Here is a 19115-nt window from a genome sequence, read left to right on the forward strand (position 1 = left end):
CTGCTGCAATTTCAGGCCATAATGAACGGGCAGGACTGTTCCCAGCTATGGGGAGGGTGGCTCCTGGTCAGCCAGGCATATCCCAGAGGACAGCACTGCCACAGCTGATGGTCTCACCATCAGAAAGTATTTCCTATGATAACCTTTTCGAGATGTAGATTTTCTAAAACCCTTGAGCAGTACATGGTATTTAGGCACCTCTGGTCCCCAGACAGCAGAGTTCATCAGCATCCATCTCATCAAGCTCCACGTCCCATGTCTCACTACAAACAGCTCAATTTCAAAAGGTCAATTAAAGCCAAGCAATTATCTCCTTCTTTGAAGGAGGAGACCCAGACTCTGCTTCATCTGGAAGACAAAGCTCCCAAGGATCTGTGGCTCTGCCTGGGACAGGTTCCTGAACAAACTGCAGGTTTCCAGAGCAAAACTGCATCTCAGGAAGAAAATAATTCAAATAAACCCCCCCGAGCAGCTTGAAAATGTTGAGACAGTCAGCTGGGAATGGAGGGGGTTGTTTCCCCACTCTGCAAAAAAACATACAGACACATCTAGGGATGTTTGAATTGCTATCAAACAATCTATTAGTTCCACCTCCTCCTCTTCTGAAATGAAGGATCAAAACATATAGGAAGAAAGGTGGTAAAATGACAAAATGATTCTGTTGGATGGTTCAGAGCCAAGTCGTGCAGTCAAGTCACTGCAGGAGCAGCAGAGGAAGATTTTTAACTGAGCCCTGGTCCTGATCCAGTTGGGATCCCAAACACAAGCCTCGTGCAGGGTTTGCTGCTCCCCACACCCCAGCCACCCCCCTATTGACAGCATTTACAGAAACAAGAGTGTTTTAACCCAGAATTGTCTCCTCTTGCTCCGATGCTGCATTGCGGAGATAAGAGCTATAATAGTTGCAAACATGGCTGGAGGAGGATGATGCTCTGCTGGAGGAAAATCAATGCACTAAATGACACTATGATTACTTCTTTCACCTTTTTTTATGGACGTTGGAAAAAGCAAAGACAAAATGCACAGCTAAGTCATCTCACTTCATCCAAGTACATACTTCAAGCTCACAGAAGTATGTGGGTAAAATCTATAGGAAAAAAATGGTGATGAGTTTTATCTGATTTGAAGCAACGACAGGACAGCTGGAGTTTTACAGGTGAGAAGTTGGAGAAAGAATGTTAAAATACTCTGGCAAATAGTTTAGGGGCTGCAGAAAAAACAGTAGCCTTGCTGGAAAATAGCTGCAACACTTCAGCTACTCCTGATGGTTTGTTTTAGAGCCCGGGTGGCAGAAGCAGCTCTTTACAGCAAACAAACTAAAACCTGGCCCTTGGGAAGCTCCAGTTCAGACAACCCACCTGAGCAGGACCCTTTCCCCCCACGGGCTTTGCTTAAGCATTCCTGGTCCCCTGAAAATGTTCCTTCATCTCTGATTTCCAAACAGGCTCTAAAGGACACCTACTCAAACAACTCAGCAACCACTGAATCCCACTGTGCCTGCCCAGCAGCCAGACAGCACCTTGGAGCCTGCAATTCCCCAGAGGAAAACTGTCCCAACCATGCCCTGCAGAGCAGCTTCAATTCCAAACATGTCCAGCAGTGAACATGCAGCCAGGATGGGTGAATTCCCATAGAGAAAACACAGATATTTGCTGTCTTGGCTATAATCTTTGTTATATGCAACTCTAAATACAAAATCCCCATCCTAACCTCCCACAGCTATAAGGATTTTTGTGAGCCTTGAAAAAATAAAATACTGGAATGTGGACACTACAAAGAGGTTCTGCTCCTTTCCAAAGGGACAGACCCACACTTACATAATGAAAAAAGCCAGAAATAAAGAGGATCTTGCTACTACATTATGTATTGGAAACAAAAGCAAGATTGTTGTGGGGATTGTGAGACAAATATACAGCAGCTCTGTCTCAGACTGACTGCTTCAAGAAAATGTTGTAGCTCCTCCACCAGAGAAGAACAGAAACTGGAGACAAACATGTTGTGAAAGGCAGGAGAGAACTGGAAGCAATCAGCTCAGCCTTCTCAGAGGCTACATTGAGAACAGCAGTGTTGTAGGAGGTGGGTCAGTAGAACTTTCTATCCCTAGGACACTGGCTGCAGTCCTTACACCATCTTTCAGATGCAACTTCCGTTTTTTTTTTTGTACATTCAGAAAAGCTCATCTTGCTCCTCCACCTTGGGTAGAGACCAATTGTGAAGCTGTCAGGGTCAGGACCCAGTGGTTACTGGGCTATATGAGCAGGGTCAATGAGCCAGCTACTCCAGAGATGGTTCTGCTGCCACAAGCTTGCAGAGGAGCACAAGAACCATCATCCCCAACCACACACCTACTCAGCAACTCTCTTCTCCACCCAAAGGGAAGGACTGTAAGGAGTCACTTCAGGTATCAGAAGCCACCACTAAACCCCTATGTTTCTCAGCAGTAAACCTTTGTTTCAAGCTATTCAAAGATGCAAAACAGCTGTTCAGCATTTACCATACCCTAAATAGGAATATTAAGCCCCCAAATTTATAAACAGGCAGTTTGAATCAGAAACAAGACGCCCTGCACACACACACACACACACTGCTGTCACTGGGTGTTAATGAACACTGGGGTAACCAGGGTCCCTCCTCTTTTCCCATCAGGTGAGGGTACCAGTTGCAATGCTCTGTACCCAGAAAAGACTCCCCCAAAAGCCTGCTGGGGGGAAGGACAGCTGCATTAGATAAAATTAATCTACCTAGGGGAGTACTGAATTAAGATTGCTGGTAGCAGCACCAAGCATTGCACTGGGAAGCTGAGGTCTGTTCCATCTGTGCCTTCCCTTCCCTCTTGGGAGCCAAAGCAGGTTAAAAAGAGCTCTGCAGGCAGGACCCCCAACCTTTTTTTTGTCCAGAGTACAACCAAGATAGACAAACATGAGCTGGGTACACTACCTGAGATCCTCTGCTGCTCCTGAGAGAAGTCGATGCCTTCGCCGATGGAACTCATGATTTTCTCAATCTGAAAAGAAAAAGAAGCACATGCTGCATTATTCATAAAGCTTGAGGTAAAGTTAAAGGCAGAGCTGGGATTTCACCTGCCACACGACTGCCAAAGAAACCCAGGAAAGGATGTTAAGATACCTCTGACCCAGAAAAGGCACCTTTAACACCTTGCCTGGAAAAGTCTTGGTAAGGATGGTTGACTTTGGAAAGGATGTGGAGAGACTGGGACTCCAGAGCCTTCCCTTCCCCAGCCTGCCAGTGCCTGAAAATAAACAGCTCCAAGAAAACCAGCCCTCTGGAGCACAAAATGAGGGAGAAGGAAGGGAACCCCAAACTCCTCAGCTCACCCTGTACAAACATGCAGCCCCACCTCCACCAGCAGCAAAGCCTGAGAAATGCAGTTCACTCTTTCCCAGCACACAGAGAGAAAACCTGGCCTTAGCCCAGTCTGGTTTGGTTGGGTATTTTGGGTTTGTTTTGTGTTTTGGGTTTGTTTTTTCTTTTTGAACCATCCAATTACCCAATTCTGCAGATGGACACTGTGCTCCTCACCACTTGCACCCAGAGCTCAGATGCTTAGAAAGAGTTGGAAAATAGATCAGGTTTGCAAAAGCAGAAACATCAGTGGGGGCAAATGCCTTAACAACCCAGGAGAGGGACCTAAAGACAATTCCATCCCCTGGTTTAAGCCATTTTTAGTCAATAGCTCCAGGCAAACCTCATGCAAGTCAGAAAAAAGGTAAAAACTGCTGCCTGAGATGGTGTCTTTTCAAGTCCCCTCAAGAGCTGCATAGAACGACTAGATTTAGCACAAGAAAAAAAATTAAAACAAGTTGTAATTTCCATACAACCTCCAAGATACTTTCTTAAATGAGAACAGAAACTTTTCAAAACCAAGAATGTGCAAATCAAGGCTTCCTAGTGCAGAGCAATAACTGACAGTGATAATGATGAGGTTAATTCTAAGTTGAAGGATCTGATAAAATTGCACCTCAGTCAATTCAGAATTTTCAGTAATCTAAAGCACTCAAGCCCACTGTTTTCCAAGGAGCAAGGAGACACTTAAGAGGCTCAGGTCTGCTTGCCTACCCCAGACTTCAATCTAGAACTGAGAAGAAAAATTATGATTAAAAAAAAGCCCTCAGTGAGAGATTCCTGAATTGAAATCTCCCAAGGAAATACTCCTTGATATTCAGAGCAGTTGCTGCTGAAAGCAAAGCTGATAAAGTGACTGGAAACAGGGAAGGAGAAAACAAACTTTGACTCCTAAATGACTTTTTTTTTTTTCCCCTTCTGGTCTTTTAAGGACACATTTAAGGAAGACATCCAAGTTTTCCTGGCCCTCCTCCCCAGCCCCCTTTGCAGTGCCTGTATCCCAGCAGGATGCTTTGCTTGGTGCAGCTGCACGAGCTCCCAAAAGTGCTTAGCTAATAAGTTGGCCTCCTGGGAATGCTGCAGGGAGCCAGGAGCTCAACTCCCATTCAGCTTGGAGCAGAACTCCTCTAGGGAGCATGGTTTTGGTGAAAAAAAGAGACTTAGAAGGCTCCTGCCAAGTCAGATTTCCATTAAGGTCCTTCCTGTCTGTGGGAGCAGACAGGCAATGTCCTTGCAGCACTAGATCTCACCAGGGAGAAGGAATCCATGGAAGAGTTATTAAAGGGTGGGGATCCTCCAACCCTAGAAAACCATGAGGATGAGCACTTCTGCTGGGCTTGAAATACAGTCAGTGCTGGCTTACTGGGGGCTTCAAGACCAGCCTGGCAAAAGAAATTACTCAGAATTGAAAATGCAAACCTGCATGGAAGAAATGAAGTATGTTCTGAAAAGAGATTCCCATTAAAGGAAGGGTTTTGAAGTCCCTGCATGCCCTCTGGTGCTGCCCTGCAGTGCATGTGGCAAGAGAGTTCATTGCTCTTCTGGCCCTGGCCACAACCAAATCTGATCTTTGGGAGATACCTGACCCATCACTGGGCTTTCCATTGGGCTGCTGGAGCTGTGCAGGGCTTGGACAAAGGCTGGACACCATCAAACACTGACAGGTCAACAACAGGGTGGCAGGATGAGTGCCCAGACTCCTGTTAATGGAGGCTAAAAAAATGACTAAGGAGAATGGATATGAGAGGCTGGGACACAAAAGTTTTTCCTTACAGAAATCCTTCAGAACTTGAATAAAACACTGCAAGCTGTCTGTACAAGAAATGGGATTTTGTGTTTTAAGCTTAAAATGATGCACTAAAAAGCATGAGGCCACGAAGAAAAGCAAGAAGATCTCAACTCCAAGTGGACAAGGGGCAGCCCTTACATGACAACAACCAGACACAGCTAGAGTGGCTTGTTCTGCCACTGCTCACATCACCAGCCATTGCTTCAGACAAAAATGACACAGTCGTGGTGTCATCTGACCCTGCTCTTCAGGCTCACTGGGGTGAATAAGGAAGCCCCAGATATAGCTTTGAGAACTGCAAGAAAAAGTTGGCTTGTTGTTGTTTTTTTTTGTCAGGCTCTGGTGTAAATCAGCAGCTCTGCAGTATCAGCAACAGAAGTGTGGGATCAGCAACTGGAACCAGTTAAGAGGAAAAACTGAATTTTAACTCTGCCTTGTGATGCTGAGTTTTTCTTCTACCCCAATTATATTATATATATTAAATTGTAACTGTTTCCCTCCACTGGAGGAGTTTGGCAGTCACTTTCACTGCATCAGCCCCCTCCCCTCCATGGGCTCAGCTTTAAAAGAACTTTTCCATTTCTCTTTAGTTGTGATGAAGCCTGAAGGACTTGCAAGTGATGCAGCAGCTTCTGCTCAAGACTGGGGACAATGTGAAGTAACTAAAGGGTATTAACTGCCTCCTGTTTCTCAGCAGAGGTTACTGACTGGAACCCAGAGGTAACCTAGGTCTCATGAAGCACCTTTTTGCCAGTCACCATTTCAGCAAGAACCACCTGCTTTAGCCCCTCTGAAGCAATAAATCCTCCCCAGCAAGGCCTTGAAATTCCATGGTGGCCTCAGGTATCACCAGGCCATGCAAGACTGGAAGGAAATACAGGGATGCTAGAAAACAAACCTCATTTCCAAGTACGATCAAGGGCTTTGGTACTGACTCTTTTTATTCACTTCCACAGGCAGGCACTGAATCCAAGCTGGGGCAGGATTTCTGGGATACTGCCATAACCCTGAGGGCTCGCTGCAGAATTTGGGTCTTGGGGTCAATTCAGTTCAAGCTCCAGAAGTTTAAGGGCATTAAGCTTTGAAGATTCATGTCAATTAGCTTCACTACAAGGTATATTTCTAAACTGGAGCCACTCTTGTGCCTACTGTCTGGGATCTTTATCTAAAAGATATTTATTTCAGCAGATCTGGAAGCCTCTGAGTTTCTTCAGTCTCATGGGATCAACTAGAGCAAGAACCACTTGGTTCCAGCCAAGTTTTTCCTATAACAAGTCACCAAGAGAGGAAAAAGAAATAAAATAGGTGGGGAGCAAGGGAAGAGAGGAGGCAAGGAGAAAAGCATGTTTGTTCAAGCAGCCCCAGCTCCCTCCAGATGTCTCCCAGCAACAGGCCAAGCACTTTGCAGATCTCTTACGCTGTGCCGGGACCCAGCTCTGAAGTGGTGCAGGGACTGCTGCTGGCCCTGCTGGGAAAGGCAAAGAGCACAAGAGCATGTTTCCATGGCAGATCCAAATCCACATTTGCAGCCCCTCTTTGGGCAGAGCTCTGACTCTGAAGGCTGTTCAGCAAGAGCCAGGTAAGCTCCCTCCCATCAGCTGCTCATTATAAAGAAATCCTGTTTCTTTCCCAGGGTTTTTGCATCAGTAGAGCCAGCATTTCACCCTCCCCTCACCCCACTGCATGCTTGGATGCCTTCCACCCTTATCCACTTGCAGTTTTGCTCTCTCTCATCCTTCATCCTGCATTATGAAAGTTTAACTTCATGTTAAGCAAGGTTGGCTCCTTTGCTGTGTCTCTCCCTGGGACGCAGCAACACCTACTGCTGTCCTGTGGCCCTGGAGAGGATGGGGCAGGATAGAAGGCCTCTCCCCACCTTTTCATTTCCTCTAAATGTAGGTAAGTTTTTAAAAAAACAACTTCTCCCCCCTGCACAGAGGTAAGAGGTGCTCAAAAGCTTCAGACCAGAGGACATGAAGCCAGATCACAACCCACTCTGCTCCGAGCTCTCCAGCTCAGGGCAGGTCGCCATGGTCTGACAGCGTGAAAAATCTGCTTCCTTCCCTGCATCCCTTTTCCACAGTTGGATTCAGACTGCAAATTAGCTCTGGTTGCCAGGCCAAGTTCACTAGTTTCCCTCCCCTAACACGAGAGGGACTTGATGCTTTTCAGACTCAGACCCCAGCACTGACAGCTCTGCAGTCAAAACACAGTGGTGAGGACTTGCAGGTGCTTCTGTAGCACTAAAACACCCACAAACATTTCCTCAAAAGCAGGGAATTGTCTCGTGCTGTATAAAACTGAATGGTAATGAAGTAATCCCATGGCAAAGGATTAACTTCCACAGCCCAACCTCTGCTAAACACAGGCCTGAGCTGGAGGTGGTCACAGTTACACACAAACTGTGTTACAATTAATGCAAAGGGAAATCCTGCTCCATGCCCTGGGCTCTCCACAAAAAGAAAACACTCTGCTCAGTCACACACCAGCTGAAACACCAGTTTATTGCTGGGTCAGAGTTTGATTGAACCATTAACAGGCTGCAAATAAAAGAATACAGGAGATGGCCACAAACCTAAAGAGGGACTGAATATTTAAAGCATCCTGGTCCTCAGCTGGACTCTACAGCACTAGGATGGGGCTGGAAGAGGAGATACCTTGAAAAGAGCCTCCACTGCAACTTTTTAGGCTGCTCTTTCCCAGTGGTTAATTATTAAAATACAGAAATACCATGTTTAAATATAGCCCTGCAGTCCAGAGTTAGTTGTAGTCTGAACACCCAGTTCCGATTTGTTTTGGCTTAACCTGCTTTTTTCCACCGAAGCACCAAGCACCCCTCCCTGAACAGGTTGTGGGGTGGGATTAGGGTGGGGGTTTTAATTATTAGGAGTTTTTTTACACCCACAGAAATAAAACCACAAAATGCTTTTGCCTCCTAATACAGTCATATCTGCTACTCCTAATCTGGCTCTGCATGCTAAAGCTATTTTGGCCAATGAGCCGTGAAACCTTACTAGGAAAGGAAGGAGAAAGACTTGGGAGTGATGGTGGATGAGAAGCTCAACCCAAGCCAGCAACATGCTCTGGCAGCCCAGAAACCACCCGTGTCCTGGGCTGCATCTCTGGAGACAGGCTGGGAGAGTTGGGGTGTTCAGCCTGGAAAAGAGAAGGCTCCAGGGAGACCTTAGAGCAGCTTCCAGTGCCTGAAGGGGCTCCAGGAAAGCTGGGGAGGGGCTTGGGACAAGGGCAGGGAGGAATGGGATGAGGGGGATGGATGAAAACTGGAAGAGGGAGGAAGAGGGAGCTTGAGGTTGGACATGAGGAGGAAATTCTTTGCTGTGAGGGTGGTGAGAGCCTGGCCCAGGTTGCCCAGGGAAGCTGTGGCTGCCCCATCCCTGGCAGTGTTGAAGGGCAGGTTGGATGGGGCTTGGAGCAGCCTGGGCTGGTGGGAGGTGTCCCTGCCCATGCAGGGGGTTGGGACTGGATGATCTTGAAGGTCCCTTCCAACCCAAACCACCCCATGATTCTATGATTCTATGTTTCAATGAGCTGAAATACCTTGGGAGAAGGAAAAGCTGAAAGAGTGACAGAGTCTCCTTCATCAAGCCCCAAAACAAGGGATGTGATGGGAAGGGGCTGCAGAGCAGTTACCAGGACTGAAGCACATGGATTTATTTTCACATCTGCCTACGTTGGGCTGAAAAATAAAAATATCCTGAACAAAAAAAAAGGAGCAGGGTGTGCCTGAGAGTCATCCCAGGGCTGGGAAGTGGTAAACTCTTCCAGGCAGCCAGGAAAACATAGCAACTGGCAATTTACTCCAAAACAGAACTTCATCTTAAACTATCCTGAGGCCCTGAGTTCTGATTAATGGAGAAGAAGGTATTTGTTTGTAGAAAAGGCAGCTTGGAGGACACGCTGGGTGCTGAGGTCTGTTCTGCTGGCAAGACTGAGGACACTTTGACACCAGAGTCCTGCAAAGATAAAGCCAGCCCTGATGCACTTTATTCCCACTCCCCTGCCCTGATGGATGAGAAGCCAGGGTGTCCATATTAATCTCTCCAGTTTTTCCTCCTCAGAGCCAAGGCTGAGGTTGGGAGCCAGTGAGTCCATTGAGAGAGACAGGGGAGGATTAAACAAGTCCCAGGGGCTTTTATCACCAAAATCAATGACAGTTTCATGCCTAGGAGCTGACTGGGGAGACTCATTTGCATTGCAGCTTCATTCAGAAAGCAATCGAGCAACACTCCATTAGTGTGACACTCAACCCAGTTTGGAGGCATCTTTTTGCTACTGGAGCTTTCTGGAAGGGGCTGAGGAAAACCTCACCTAGAGCTGAAAAGCCCTTACATTTCCCAGCAATAGAAATGGAGAAGTTTTGTTCTTAACTCTCTGCATGCACCAGTGATTCCCAAGGACATGGCAAGGTTGTCCTGGGAGTAGAAAAAGTGTATATACATGGGCATGGCAGTGTTTGGATGAGCAGACATTGCTGAGAGCAATATCCTACCCCAGATGGTTTCCTAGCAGAATTTTCCACCTCTCTCCAACCCCTCTGAGAACAACAGGTGGTCAGAGCATCCAGATGCTTTGGACAATGATCCCAGAATCCCAGACTGGTTTGGGTTGAAAGGGACCTTCAAGATAATCCAGTCCCAAACCCCTGTCATGGGTAGGGACACCTCCACCAGCCCCAGGTTGCTTCAAGCCCCATCCAACCATAGTAGTACCTAGAGAGGTTGGACCAGATGATCCTGGAGGTCACTTCCAACCTGGCATTCTAGAATTCTATGGAAACTACTCTTCTTTTGTCCTTGAGATGTTTTCTGTGGTTCAGCAGTTAAAGTGAAAGCAGTTCACCTTTGCTATCACCCAAAGGGCACAGCAGCCTCCCCACCTCTGCAACACAGGGGACTGTCACCTTGTGCTAACACCAAGAGTGTTACAGGACAGTGGAACAGGGTTTCACCTCAAAACCTCTCCTGCCTGGTGCCTCCTGGTCTCACCTTCCCTTAGACACCATTTCTGGTACCAGGCACCACTGCCCAGCTCTTCCCGAGCTCTGCACACAGCAAGAACAAAACCCCACGTGGGGTCAATGCCTCCTGTCTCCTCTGTGATCCCTTCCCAAACTGACAGCTTAAAAATCACCAGTCCAGAAGCCTGGTCAGAAGGAAGATAAGCTCCAGCACATCTGCACGTGCAAGAAACAGAAACATTGAGCTAGAAAGTGATTCAGGTAAGTCCATAATTAAATAAAATCACACAGAAACAAATGGCACACTATCTACCATATGTATGCTATGAGTGCATTATAATTACACCCTGCAGCACAAGCATAATTAAGAATATATCAGGATTCCCCTTATAAATCCTTATTATGAAGAGGTTCATAACCTACTGTACAAACCTGCCTGGGGCTAGAGCTTGGCACACAAGATAGCAGTTCCAGCAGCATATTTTATTCTTCAAAGCTCCTTACAAAAGTTGGGTTTAAAGGTTATCAGTGTTTTTAAAACTTCTGCAATTCCAAGTCAATGTCAAGGGTTACAACTTCATTATTTCTAAGCTTCTGCAAGTGAGGAATGGGGCAGATTTGGTTTAAAATAACAATAATGAACCCCCCCACACCCCAGACAAGCTGCTTCTACAGTTTAAAACCCCCTTTGAGTATAACAGACACCCCCAATGACACAGTGACCAGCCTCATTACAGCCTAATGAGCAAGCTGGAAAAAACAGGGGAGAAGAAGGGTGCATCAGGTCAAGGGGAAGCACAGAAAGCCCCATCTGATGTTTCCAGTTCAGACCAATACCACAGCAGCAAACCCCAAACAGAGCAAAGTTAAGATCAATCATGAGCTCTACAGTAGCCTGCAAAAGCTGATCCCCCCTGCACACAAATCCTGGCTCTCAAAAGTCAGGATCAGGGATGAAAATTCATACTGGACAGTTGAGAGGTGACTCTAGCTGAACACGAGGTGCTGCTGGCTGCTTCCAACTGTTTGACAGATTTCCTAGCAAACAAGAGCAAGTTATTTTGGGGTTGCTGGGAGAAAAAAAAGCAAGCAGAGCTCTTTAATGAAGATTTAGGATTTTGTTTTTAATTGCTGACTTGTGAAATCACCTCTCAGGAGATGTAGCATTCAGGCCAGAGGGGACAGACGAGGTCAGGACAAGCAAGTGACTCAAGCAGCAACTCCACAAGGGTGCTGGATCCCCACACCCTGCAAGGGCCACAGCTTGAATGAAAAACATGCTTTAACCAGCCTTCTAGCATCTCAAAATTAATACCCACCTTGGAGCACAAGTCCTGTAAAAGGCCACAACACCCCCTGGCTCAGCTCTTGCTGCTCTCCCAGCCCAGCAGAGCGAGCAGCTGGAATCACAGACCCCACTGGCTGCAGCTCCCAAGGGTTTTGCAGATTCACAATAATTGAGGTTTGATGTGACAATAGCACAGGTGACACAACAGAGGGGTCAAAGCCAACAGAAGGGCAAGCAGCTTTTCTAAAACCAACATAACACAGGCTCACAATATCACCATGACTAGGGGGCTACAGGCAAGCCAAGAAGATGCTACACACAGGCCTTCATAATCCCAGACTGGTTTGGGTTAGAAAAGACCTTAAAGATCATCCAGTTCCAACCCCCTGCATGGGCAGGGACACCTCCCACCAGATCAGGCTGCTCCAAGCCCCATCCAACCTGCCCTTCAACACTGCCAGGGATGGGGCAGCCACAGCTTCCCTGGGCAACCTGTTCCAGGGTCTCACCACCCTCACAGCCAAGAATTTCTTCATCCAGGAGACAGTGCAGCAGGTGCTGCTTCAACAAGCAATAAATTCCTGCCCTCTTCCCTGCTTGTCCTGCTGATGCAAGACATGGGTGATCAGAAGCATTTTCCATGTCTTTGGTTAATGAACACCTGCTCTTACTGATACTGCATCCCTGAAGGTGGAAGCAAAGCTGATCAGCCCCAGCTGGGACACATCCTCAGACAGAGGGATGGCTGGATCACAGCATCCACCAGAACCTCTGAGAGGGATAGAGTTGGCAAATATGAAGAGCAGGAGAAGGATCTGGGACAACACCTGCTGGCTCCTCAGCACAAATATAAGTTCTGGGAAATTTGGATCTGGGCCATGAACCTCATTTCTAGATGGGTGACAGCACATAAACCACTTCTGGGTTAGTTTATGACACTTCAGCTGATGCTCTCAACATCACCATCCCAGAGAGCAGAAGCCTCATATTTCATAGCTCAATATATTCTGCCTATACAAAAGATACCAGCCTGTGTTATGAACTCAGCATAACACATGTCAAAAGCCTGGAAAATATAATGCTCAATTTATTAATTCAAACCTAAACTACAAAAACAAGCCAGTTGTTTGAGGAACATTTCAGCACCTCAACTTCAGAGCTCCCATGCTACACCCTCCTTCAGCACCTTGTGCTTTCCATACACAACACAAGGACTTAAGTTTATTTATTTCAAGACATTCTGCAACTGCTCATTAGTGATGAAGGCACACACTTTTCCTGGCTTAATATGGTCTCTGAGAAACTCATTTGGATCAGGATCAGGAATTGTTGCTTCATCCCTCTCTCCTGTTTGTGTTTTTGTACAAATCCCAGAATTACAAATCTGAACACCCAGCCACCCAAAAAGGAAAGGAACTTCCAGTATAAATGTGTGTCACAATCAGTGTGTGGTGGATCTGCAGACCCAGAGCCTTCCAAATATCTAGTTTTTTAAAAAATACCCAGTAAATGGGATGTTAACCTGACAAACAAGATGGGCAAATGTGACAGCAGAGCCACTCCAAACAGTGGCTGGATGCTGGTTATTTTGAACTCACAATAAGAAAAAAAAAAAAAGGCAAAAACCCCTTTGGAAAACTGAATCAATGGAGTGTCTTCATGGCTACATTTTCATACTCTCACATCCTAACACACAGCCAGAAATGATTTGTCAGGCTCTTGGTGCAAAGGTTGTCCCCAGCCTGCAGGATGTAACTCAACACGATGAAGTCCGCTTGGAGACTTTAAAAAGAGCTACAGCAATGCTTTTTTTTTTTTTTATAAAAATGAAAACTTCTGAAGAGCTTCCATAAAGTGGAAGGGAAGATAATGAGAGGCTGAATTTAGCAAGGACACCAAGGCCAGACATTTCTGTTCCTGAAAGAGACTCCTGAAAACACCAACGATTACCATTACATAAAATACTCCTCAGAGCACCAACCATTTACACAGAAGAATCAAAATCTGATTCAGAAATACTGAGTTAATACACATGAAAAGTTTACAGGAAGAGACTGCAGCAGTGGACTGGAATGGTTGTATTATTCTAGTGCACACAGGCTAATTTAGATCCACATTCAGGCTGTAATTGGTGACCTGTAAAGATGAGGAGGCAGAAGTCGTCGTGCATTTGGATCCGTGTTGAGGGCACAGTCACAAAGGATGCATGGATGGAAGGTTTCTTCCACATACTGGGCAGCAGATAAGCCCCTACATCTCATTTTATTCTGCAAACCTGCCTGAGGGAAAGCTGCCCTGGATACCTGTCTAGTTCCAGATGAATTGATACAATTCAAAGAGGTGGCAAATATAATTCTTGTTATATCTAAACCTTGCTGCTAAATAGTGAAATAAACCACACTTGGTCTTCACATTCAGACCAGAACACCAAACAATTTTATCTGCAAAACTGGTAAATTGTCTTAATTTGGCTGGGATTGATTTAGTTCAGTAGTGGTTTATCATTTTAACAGGCTTGGCCACTTGCAAGAGCTACAAAGCCTGTAAGGTGGAAACAAAAGCTTTCACTTCAAAAAGTTCATCAGGATGGAGGAAATCTGGCCATTGGGAGCAAAGGGAAAAGAGATTTGACACAAGGGATGATGTAAGAATTCCTGACCTTAGCACAGGAAACACAAGAGGAAACATTGGGGTCTGGAGATAATATAATCATCAGGCCAATAATTAAGTTGATTAAGATCCTGATGGACATGCTTGGTTAGAATAGCAGAAATCAGAACAAAACTGCTGACCACTTGACTGCTTTTCCCCTAAACAAAAAGGAAAAAAAACCCATTTCAAACAGGCAAAGGGAAAATTGGAGCAAAAGCTGAGAAACAAGGGCCAGCTCTGGGCAAGGGCTGAGCAGACCTGGCTGTGAACACAGGCCCTGCCTGTTCCCACAGCCAGACCCAGGCAAACAAAGTGTTGGGATTTAAACACCTGAACCAAAAAAGTGAAACATTTTAGGAGGCACAGGCTGCTGGCAGGAAAGGAAGGAGTGTTATGATCTGCACAGCAGGGATGTCCTTGGATCACAGGATCCTGAGATGCCACAGGCAGCCCTGCCTGCTGCAGGCAGGACACACATGGAGAGGCTGAACATGTTTTCCCAACCACGTTTTTGACTGGAAACACCAGTATTTTGGTTTACAGCCTGGGCTGCTTGGGAGCTGCTCCCCAGCAGGTGAATGGCAGGAGCTCGTCTGAACAAAACCCATGGAGTTTCTCCAAGATGCAGCTTCACCAGGCACAAAATTGCAGCTCTCCCCTGAATAACAAGGGAAATATTTGCATTTTCTTTCAACACCAGCTGGAAGTTCTTCATTTCAACTTTAAGTATCTTTTAAGGCAGTGGCAGGTTTTGCATCAAGAGCTTTCCTGAAAGTTTCCCATTTCAATGCAAATGTTCCTAATCCTCAACTGTGAGCATGTAATTAAGGCACTAATTCCACTTGGCACTTCAGCACCCAAGCAGTCCTGACAGGGTTCATGGAGCTCAAGTATTTAAAGCCACCCCATGGCAGCCACAACCTCTAACAATTTGCTCCCCAGCTCTCCAAAACCTGTAATGGGAGGTGTGACAGATAGGCCAGTGACTCCTGGCATCCATCCTCAAGACCCCAAAGATGGCTCAGCAAGATGAACCACCACATCCACAGTTACTGCAGGTGGGAAAGAATTCCTTCTGTGGCAACAATGCAAGATGGAGCACACCACTGTAATTATCCATAGGAAATGATGGTTGTCCAGTGCCGTAATTAGCTATAGAATACTCATTACTTCTTCAGCTAATTCATTTGGGGAAATAAATGCATCAAAGTGGTGACTGTGCATCTCCCTCTTTCTAAAAAAAGCTACAGTAAAATGTGTATTTTAATCAGTTCCCTCCGTTTCTTTTGAAGGAGGTTTAATCTCTTCCTAAAAGAGATGAAGACAGAAGACAAAGCAACTACCTCTATTTGTGAAACTGATGCTGGAACCTCTGAGCCCAGCCTTCATTACATATTCCACACTGGAGCCACTTACTTGATAGCAGACAGCTGGAAGTGGAGGATTAAGGGATGTCAGGAGCCAGGTCTGAGGCTAATTCTCAGCAGCCTGCCTCATTCTTTACCCCTGAACACTTAATAAGTCATTTTTCTTACCAACACCTATGACCCAGAAGAGCAGCTAACTCCAACAGCCTCCATCCAGACATCTCAGCTCAGGGATGCAGACATGGGCTGTGACATCAGCCTGCACAGATGCGTCTCCTGGATCCTACACCCATTGAGAACAACCCCATGGCATGCCTCAGAAAAACCCTCCTCTGAAGTGGGGTGTCCTGGCTGCACAGGCAGGAGCAGAGGGTACAAGCAGAAATGAGCAGTGGAGATGATTGCAGGAGCAGCAGCACAGCAGAAACCTTTTGTCACAGAATCCCCTTGGTTGGAAGAGTCCAAGCTCAAGTCCAACTGTTAACCCAGCACTGACAAGTCCTTCACTAAATCCTGTCCCTCAGTACTATGTCCATATGACTCTTTGATCCCTCCAGAGATGGTGACTCCACCCCTGCCCTGAGCAGCCTGTTCCAATGCCTGACAACCCTTTCAGTGAAGAAATTCTTCCTAGCATCCCATCTAAACCTCCTTTATAAAAAGGCACTAAACCTAAACTCCCTGAAGACACTACCCAACATCTCTGCATTTTGCTGAAGCCAAACATCTCCCCTCTCCCCCTCATCTACAAACAAAGCCCATTGATTTGCTACTTGCATTTAGGGGTTTTCACCCCATCACCTGACGTGGTCCAGCAGGAAGCCTGGCAGCCAAGGATGCAGCTTCCAAAACATAGCATCATGGAATGGTTTGGGTTGGAAGAGACCTTCAAGACCATCCAGTCCCAGCCCCCTGCATGGGCAGGGACACCTCCCACCAGCTCAGGCTGCTCCAAGCCCCATCCAACCTGCCCTTCAACCCTGCCAGGGATGGGGCAGCCACAGCTTCCCTGGGCAACCTGGGCCAGCGTCTCACCACCCTCATAGTGAACAATTTCTTCCTAATGTTTAACTTAAATCTGCTCTCTTCCAGCTTAAAGCCTTTGTCCTGTTGCTACGTGCCCCTATAAAAAGACCTCCCCAGCTTTCTTGTAGGACCCGTCAGGTACTGAAGCCAAAGCCTGTACCTGCTCTCAGTGGAACTGTCACAGTTCAGGCCCAGGCTATAACAATCCCTCCTCCCCACCCTTTTTCCCTGGGCCCAAATTACTTCCCTCCTGCCTCTCCCTCCTTGCTTTTATCAACCCAACAGCATCTAAGGAACAGAGAGTATTTGCCACAGCCTGACTTCTCAAGCCAGCAGTTTTTAGAAGCCTGTTTTACACCATCTTCAAGCCCAGCCAGTGTCCCTCCAGCACTTCCCCCAGGAGATCACATTCTTAGGAAGCTGCTTTCCCAGCAGAGCCTGGCAGCTCCATGAATGATCATGGTAAGTTTTACTTCATCTCAGACAGGCTCTCTTCTTTAGCACAGACATGCTGATCTATCAAAGGGATAAAAGGACCAGGAAAAACAGGCAGCAGCTGGGGCAGGGGGAAAATGAACCTTTTAACACCTAAACCCAACCAAGTGACCAGATAAGATCTGACAGGAGAAGCTGAGGATAAAAAGCAAAGTTGTTGCAGCCCCCTTAGCCTTTGTTAAACAGCTGACTATCCACATCACACGTGTCTGTGTTGCCTTTTGTCCAAGGAGACCTTGAACAGCTTATCCCCAAGGGACAAATCAGCTCAGTCCCTCCTGGATCCCACCCCTCAGGTGGGAAGGTTTGCTGAACAAACTCCACGGGACCCAAAACAGTTTTGCAAGGTCTGTCAGCCAAAAGTGGGGCTCCTGCCTCAGCCTGGCAGAGAACCAGGGCTGGAGCTGCTCTCCAGAGGAGGACGAGAGTTGATCCTCCCTGGAAAGGGGGCTGGCAGCCGGGCTGGGCACCCGCAGCCCCCTCCTCCTTCAGGAGGACAAACACAGTTTATTCTCCCACACAACATGAATAGTGGGCTGCAACTGCTGCACACTCATCTGCCAGCTGCTAAATATTTATGAGCTGATCACAAAAAAACAAATTCATCACTTCAGCCCTCAGCCAAGTTTGGAAGGATTAAAATATTTATGCTGACTAGGAGCTCTACCCCCTTGCAGGTTTCCTCTCCCCAGCTCACTTCCCACTCAAGCAGAGGCATTGAGCATTTTTGGTCCTCACCTCTCACCCTGATCCATGCTTTGCTGTTTGCTTTGGGAATTTCCCTGGCTTCCTTGCTAGGAGTTTCTCTCTGACAGCAGCTGAGGGGGAGACCACGCGTGTCCCTGCTCCCACGAAGGAGCCACTGGCAGACAGGACACACGCAGAACGCCCTTTGGATTGGGAGCACAAAGCAGCACTGTCTGCATCTGCTCTTTGGGCCAGGTCCTTGGAGCTGAAGCTGCAACTGGGAACAGGGATGAGCTTTGCCAAGTGAATAATTTCTTCCCCATCCCTCCCTTTTGGCAGAGCCAGCACCACCTTCCACTTCCAACAAAGGGCATTGGCAGCACTGAGCTGACAACGGGGTGTGACCCTTTGCTTCCAAGCAGCAGATTTTCCTGCTGTCCCTGGTCATTGGGATCAGCTGAACAGTCACCAATGGCCTAGTGTGACACTTGCTCAGCCTCTGCCATCGATCCCATCTGCCCACAGACATAAACAGGTCCCTCCCCAAGTCCCCAGAGCCCTGAACAGACACACCTACTGCTGGCAGAGCCAGTGGGTTTGCCTGCTTACAGCTGCGTGTTGCACAGAGCTGCACATGGATCACTTTCCTCCTCAGTTGCCTGCATAAAGACTATTAAAATTAACAGAATTGTGCATATAAATCTGCCATTGTTTCTCCCCAACAGAGAGGAAGAGCCAAATCATTGCTAACAGGGGCAGCTCAACAAGGATTTGTATTAGCCTGGTAAATGGAGGGGCTGCAAGTTCTGTTTAATTCAGAGCAGCTGCAGCATCCCATTCAGGGAACTAATTAAACCTCTAACAGCAGCACTACATTTATGTTTAAATCTCATTGTTGCCATTATGACCAGTCACATCAGCCCCTTTCTGCACACACAAATCACTGCAAAAAGCCCCCAAATGTTCCCCTCAGGTGCATTGTGACCCTTTCTTAACAATCACAGCAGCCTGCTTTGGGGTATTTTATAGCAAGAACTGGCCTGATCATTATATACAAAGTCTTACCTATCAGCAGCTCCCTTTGCTGCTGCTTCTATAGAAAACTCTGCTCCATGAACTATGCCCCCCCCTGACAGTATCAAGAGTGCAACCACTGCACCAGGAGTCAGAAAGAGACTCCAAATGCCTCTATACAGTCTCTGGACATTAAAGGGCAAGTCAAGCTACAGGCAGGCAGTCACCAGTTGCTGGCTTCTTCCCCTTCTTATAAGAATATTTCACTTCACATCATATTTTTCAGTTGGAACAAAAACCTGCTGCAAAAAAGAGGCTATTGCCGTCTCACAGGTGGGGAAACTGAGGCAGGGAGGTGAAACCTTTGTCAGGAATCATTCAGGCTGGTCCGTGACAGCCGTGAGACCCCAAGGCAAATCAGTGCTCTAGCCACAGGATGCTACTACCAGATTCAAG

The 19115-nt window shown here is 46.9% G+C and overlaps 1 protein-coding gene across 5 annotated transcripts in view; it reads right to left on the reverse strand.

Moving 5' to 3' along the window:
- ANKS1A (ankyrin repeat and sterile alpha motif domain containing 1A) overlaps positions 1–19115 on the reverse strand; it is a 108662-nt gene that overhangs the window by 35136 nt on the left and 54411 nt on the right. For all 5 annotated transcript variants that reach the window (XM_051639164.1, XM_051639162.1, XM_051639163.1 and 2 more), the window contains one exon: positions 2938–3004. In XM_051639164.1, coding sequence (XP_051495124.1) covers positions 2938–3004 — 67 coding nt within the window. The remainder of the gene's footprint in view (positions 1–2937; positions 3005–19115) is intronic.

Source organism: Apus apus, chromosome 23 (assembly GCF_020740795.1).
Source record: "Apus apus isolate bApuApu2 chromosome 23, bApuApu2.pri.cur, whole genome shotgun sequence".
In the NCBI taxonomy this organism is placed as follows: domain Eukaryota; kingdom Metazoa; phylum Chordata; class Aves; order Apodiformes; family Apodidae; genus Apus; species Apus apus.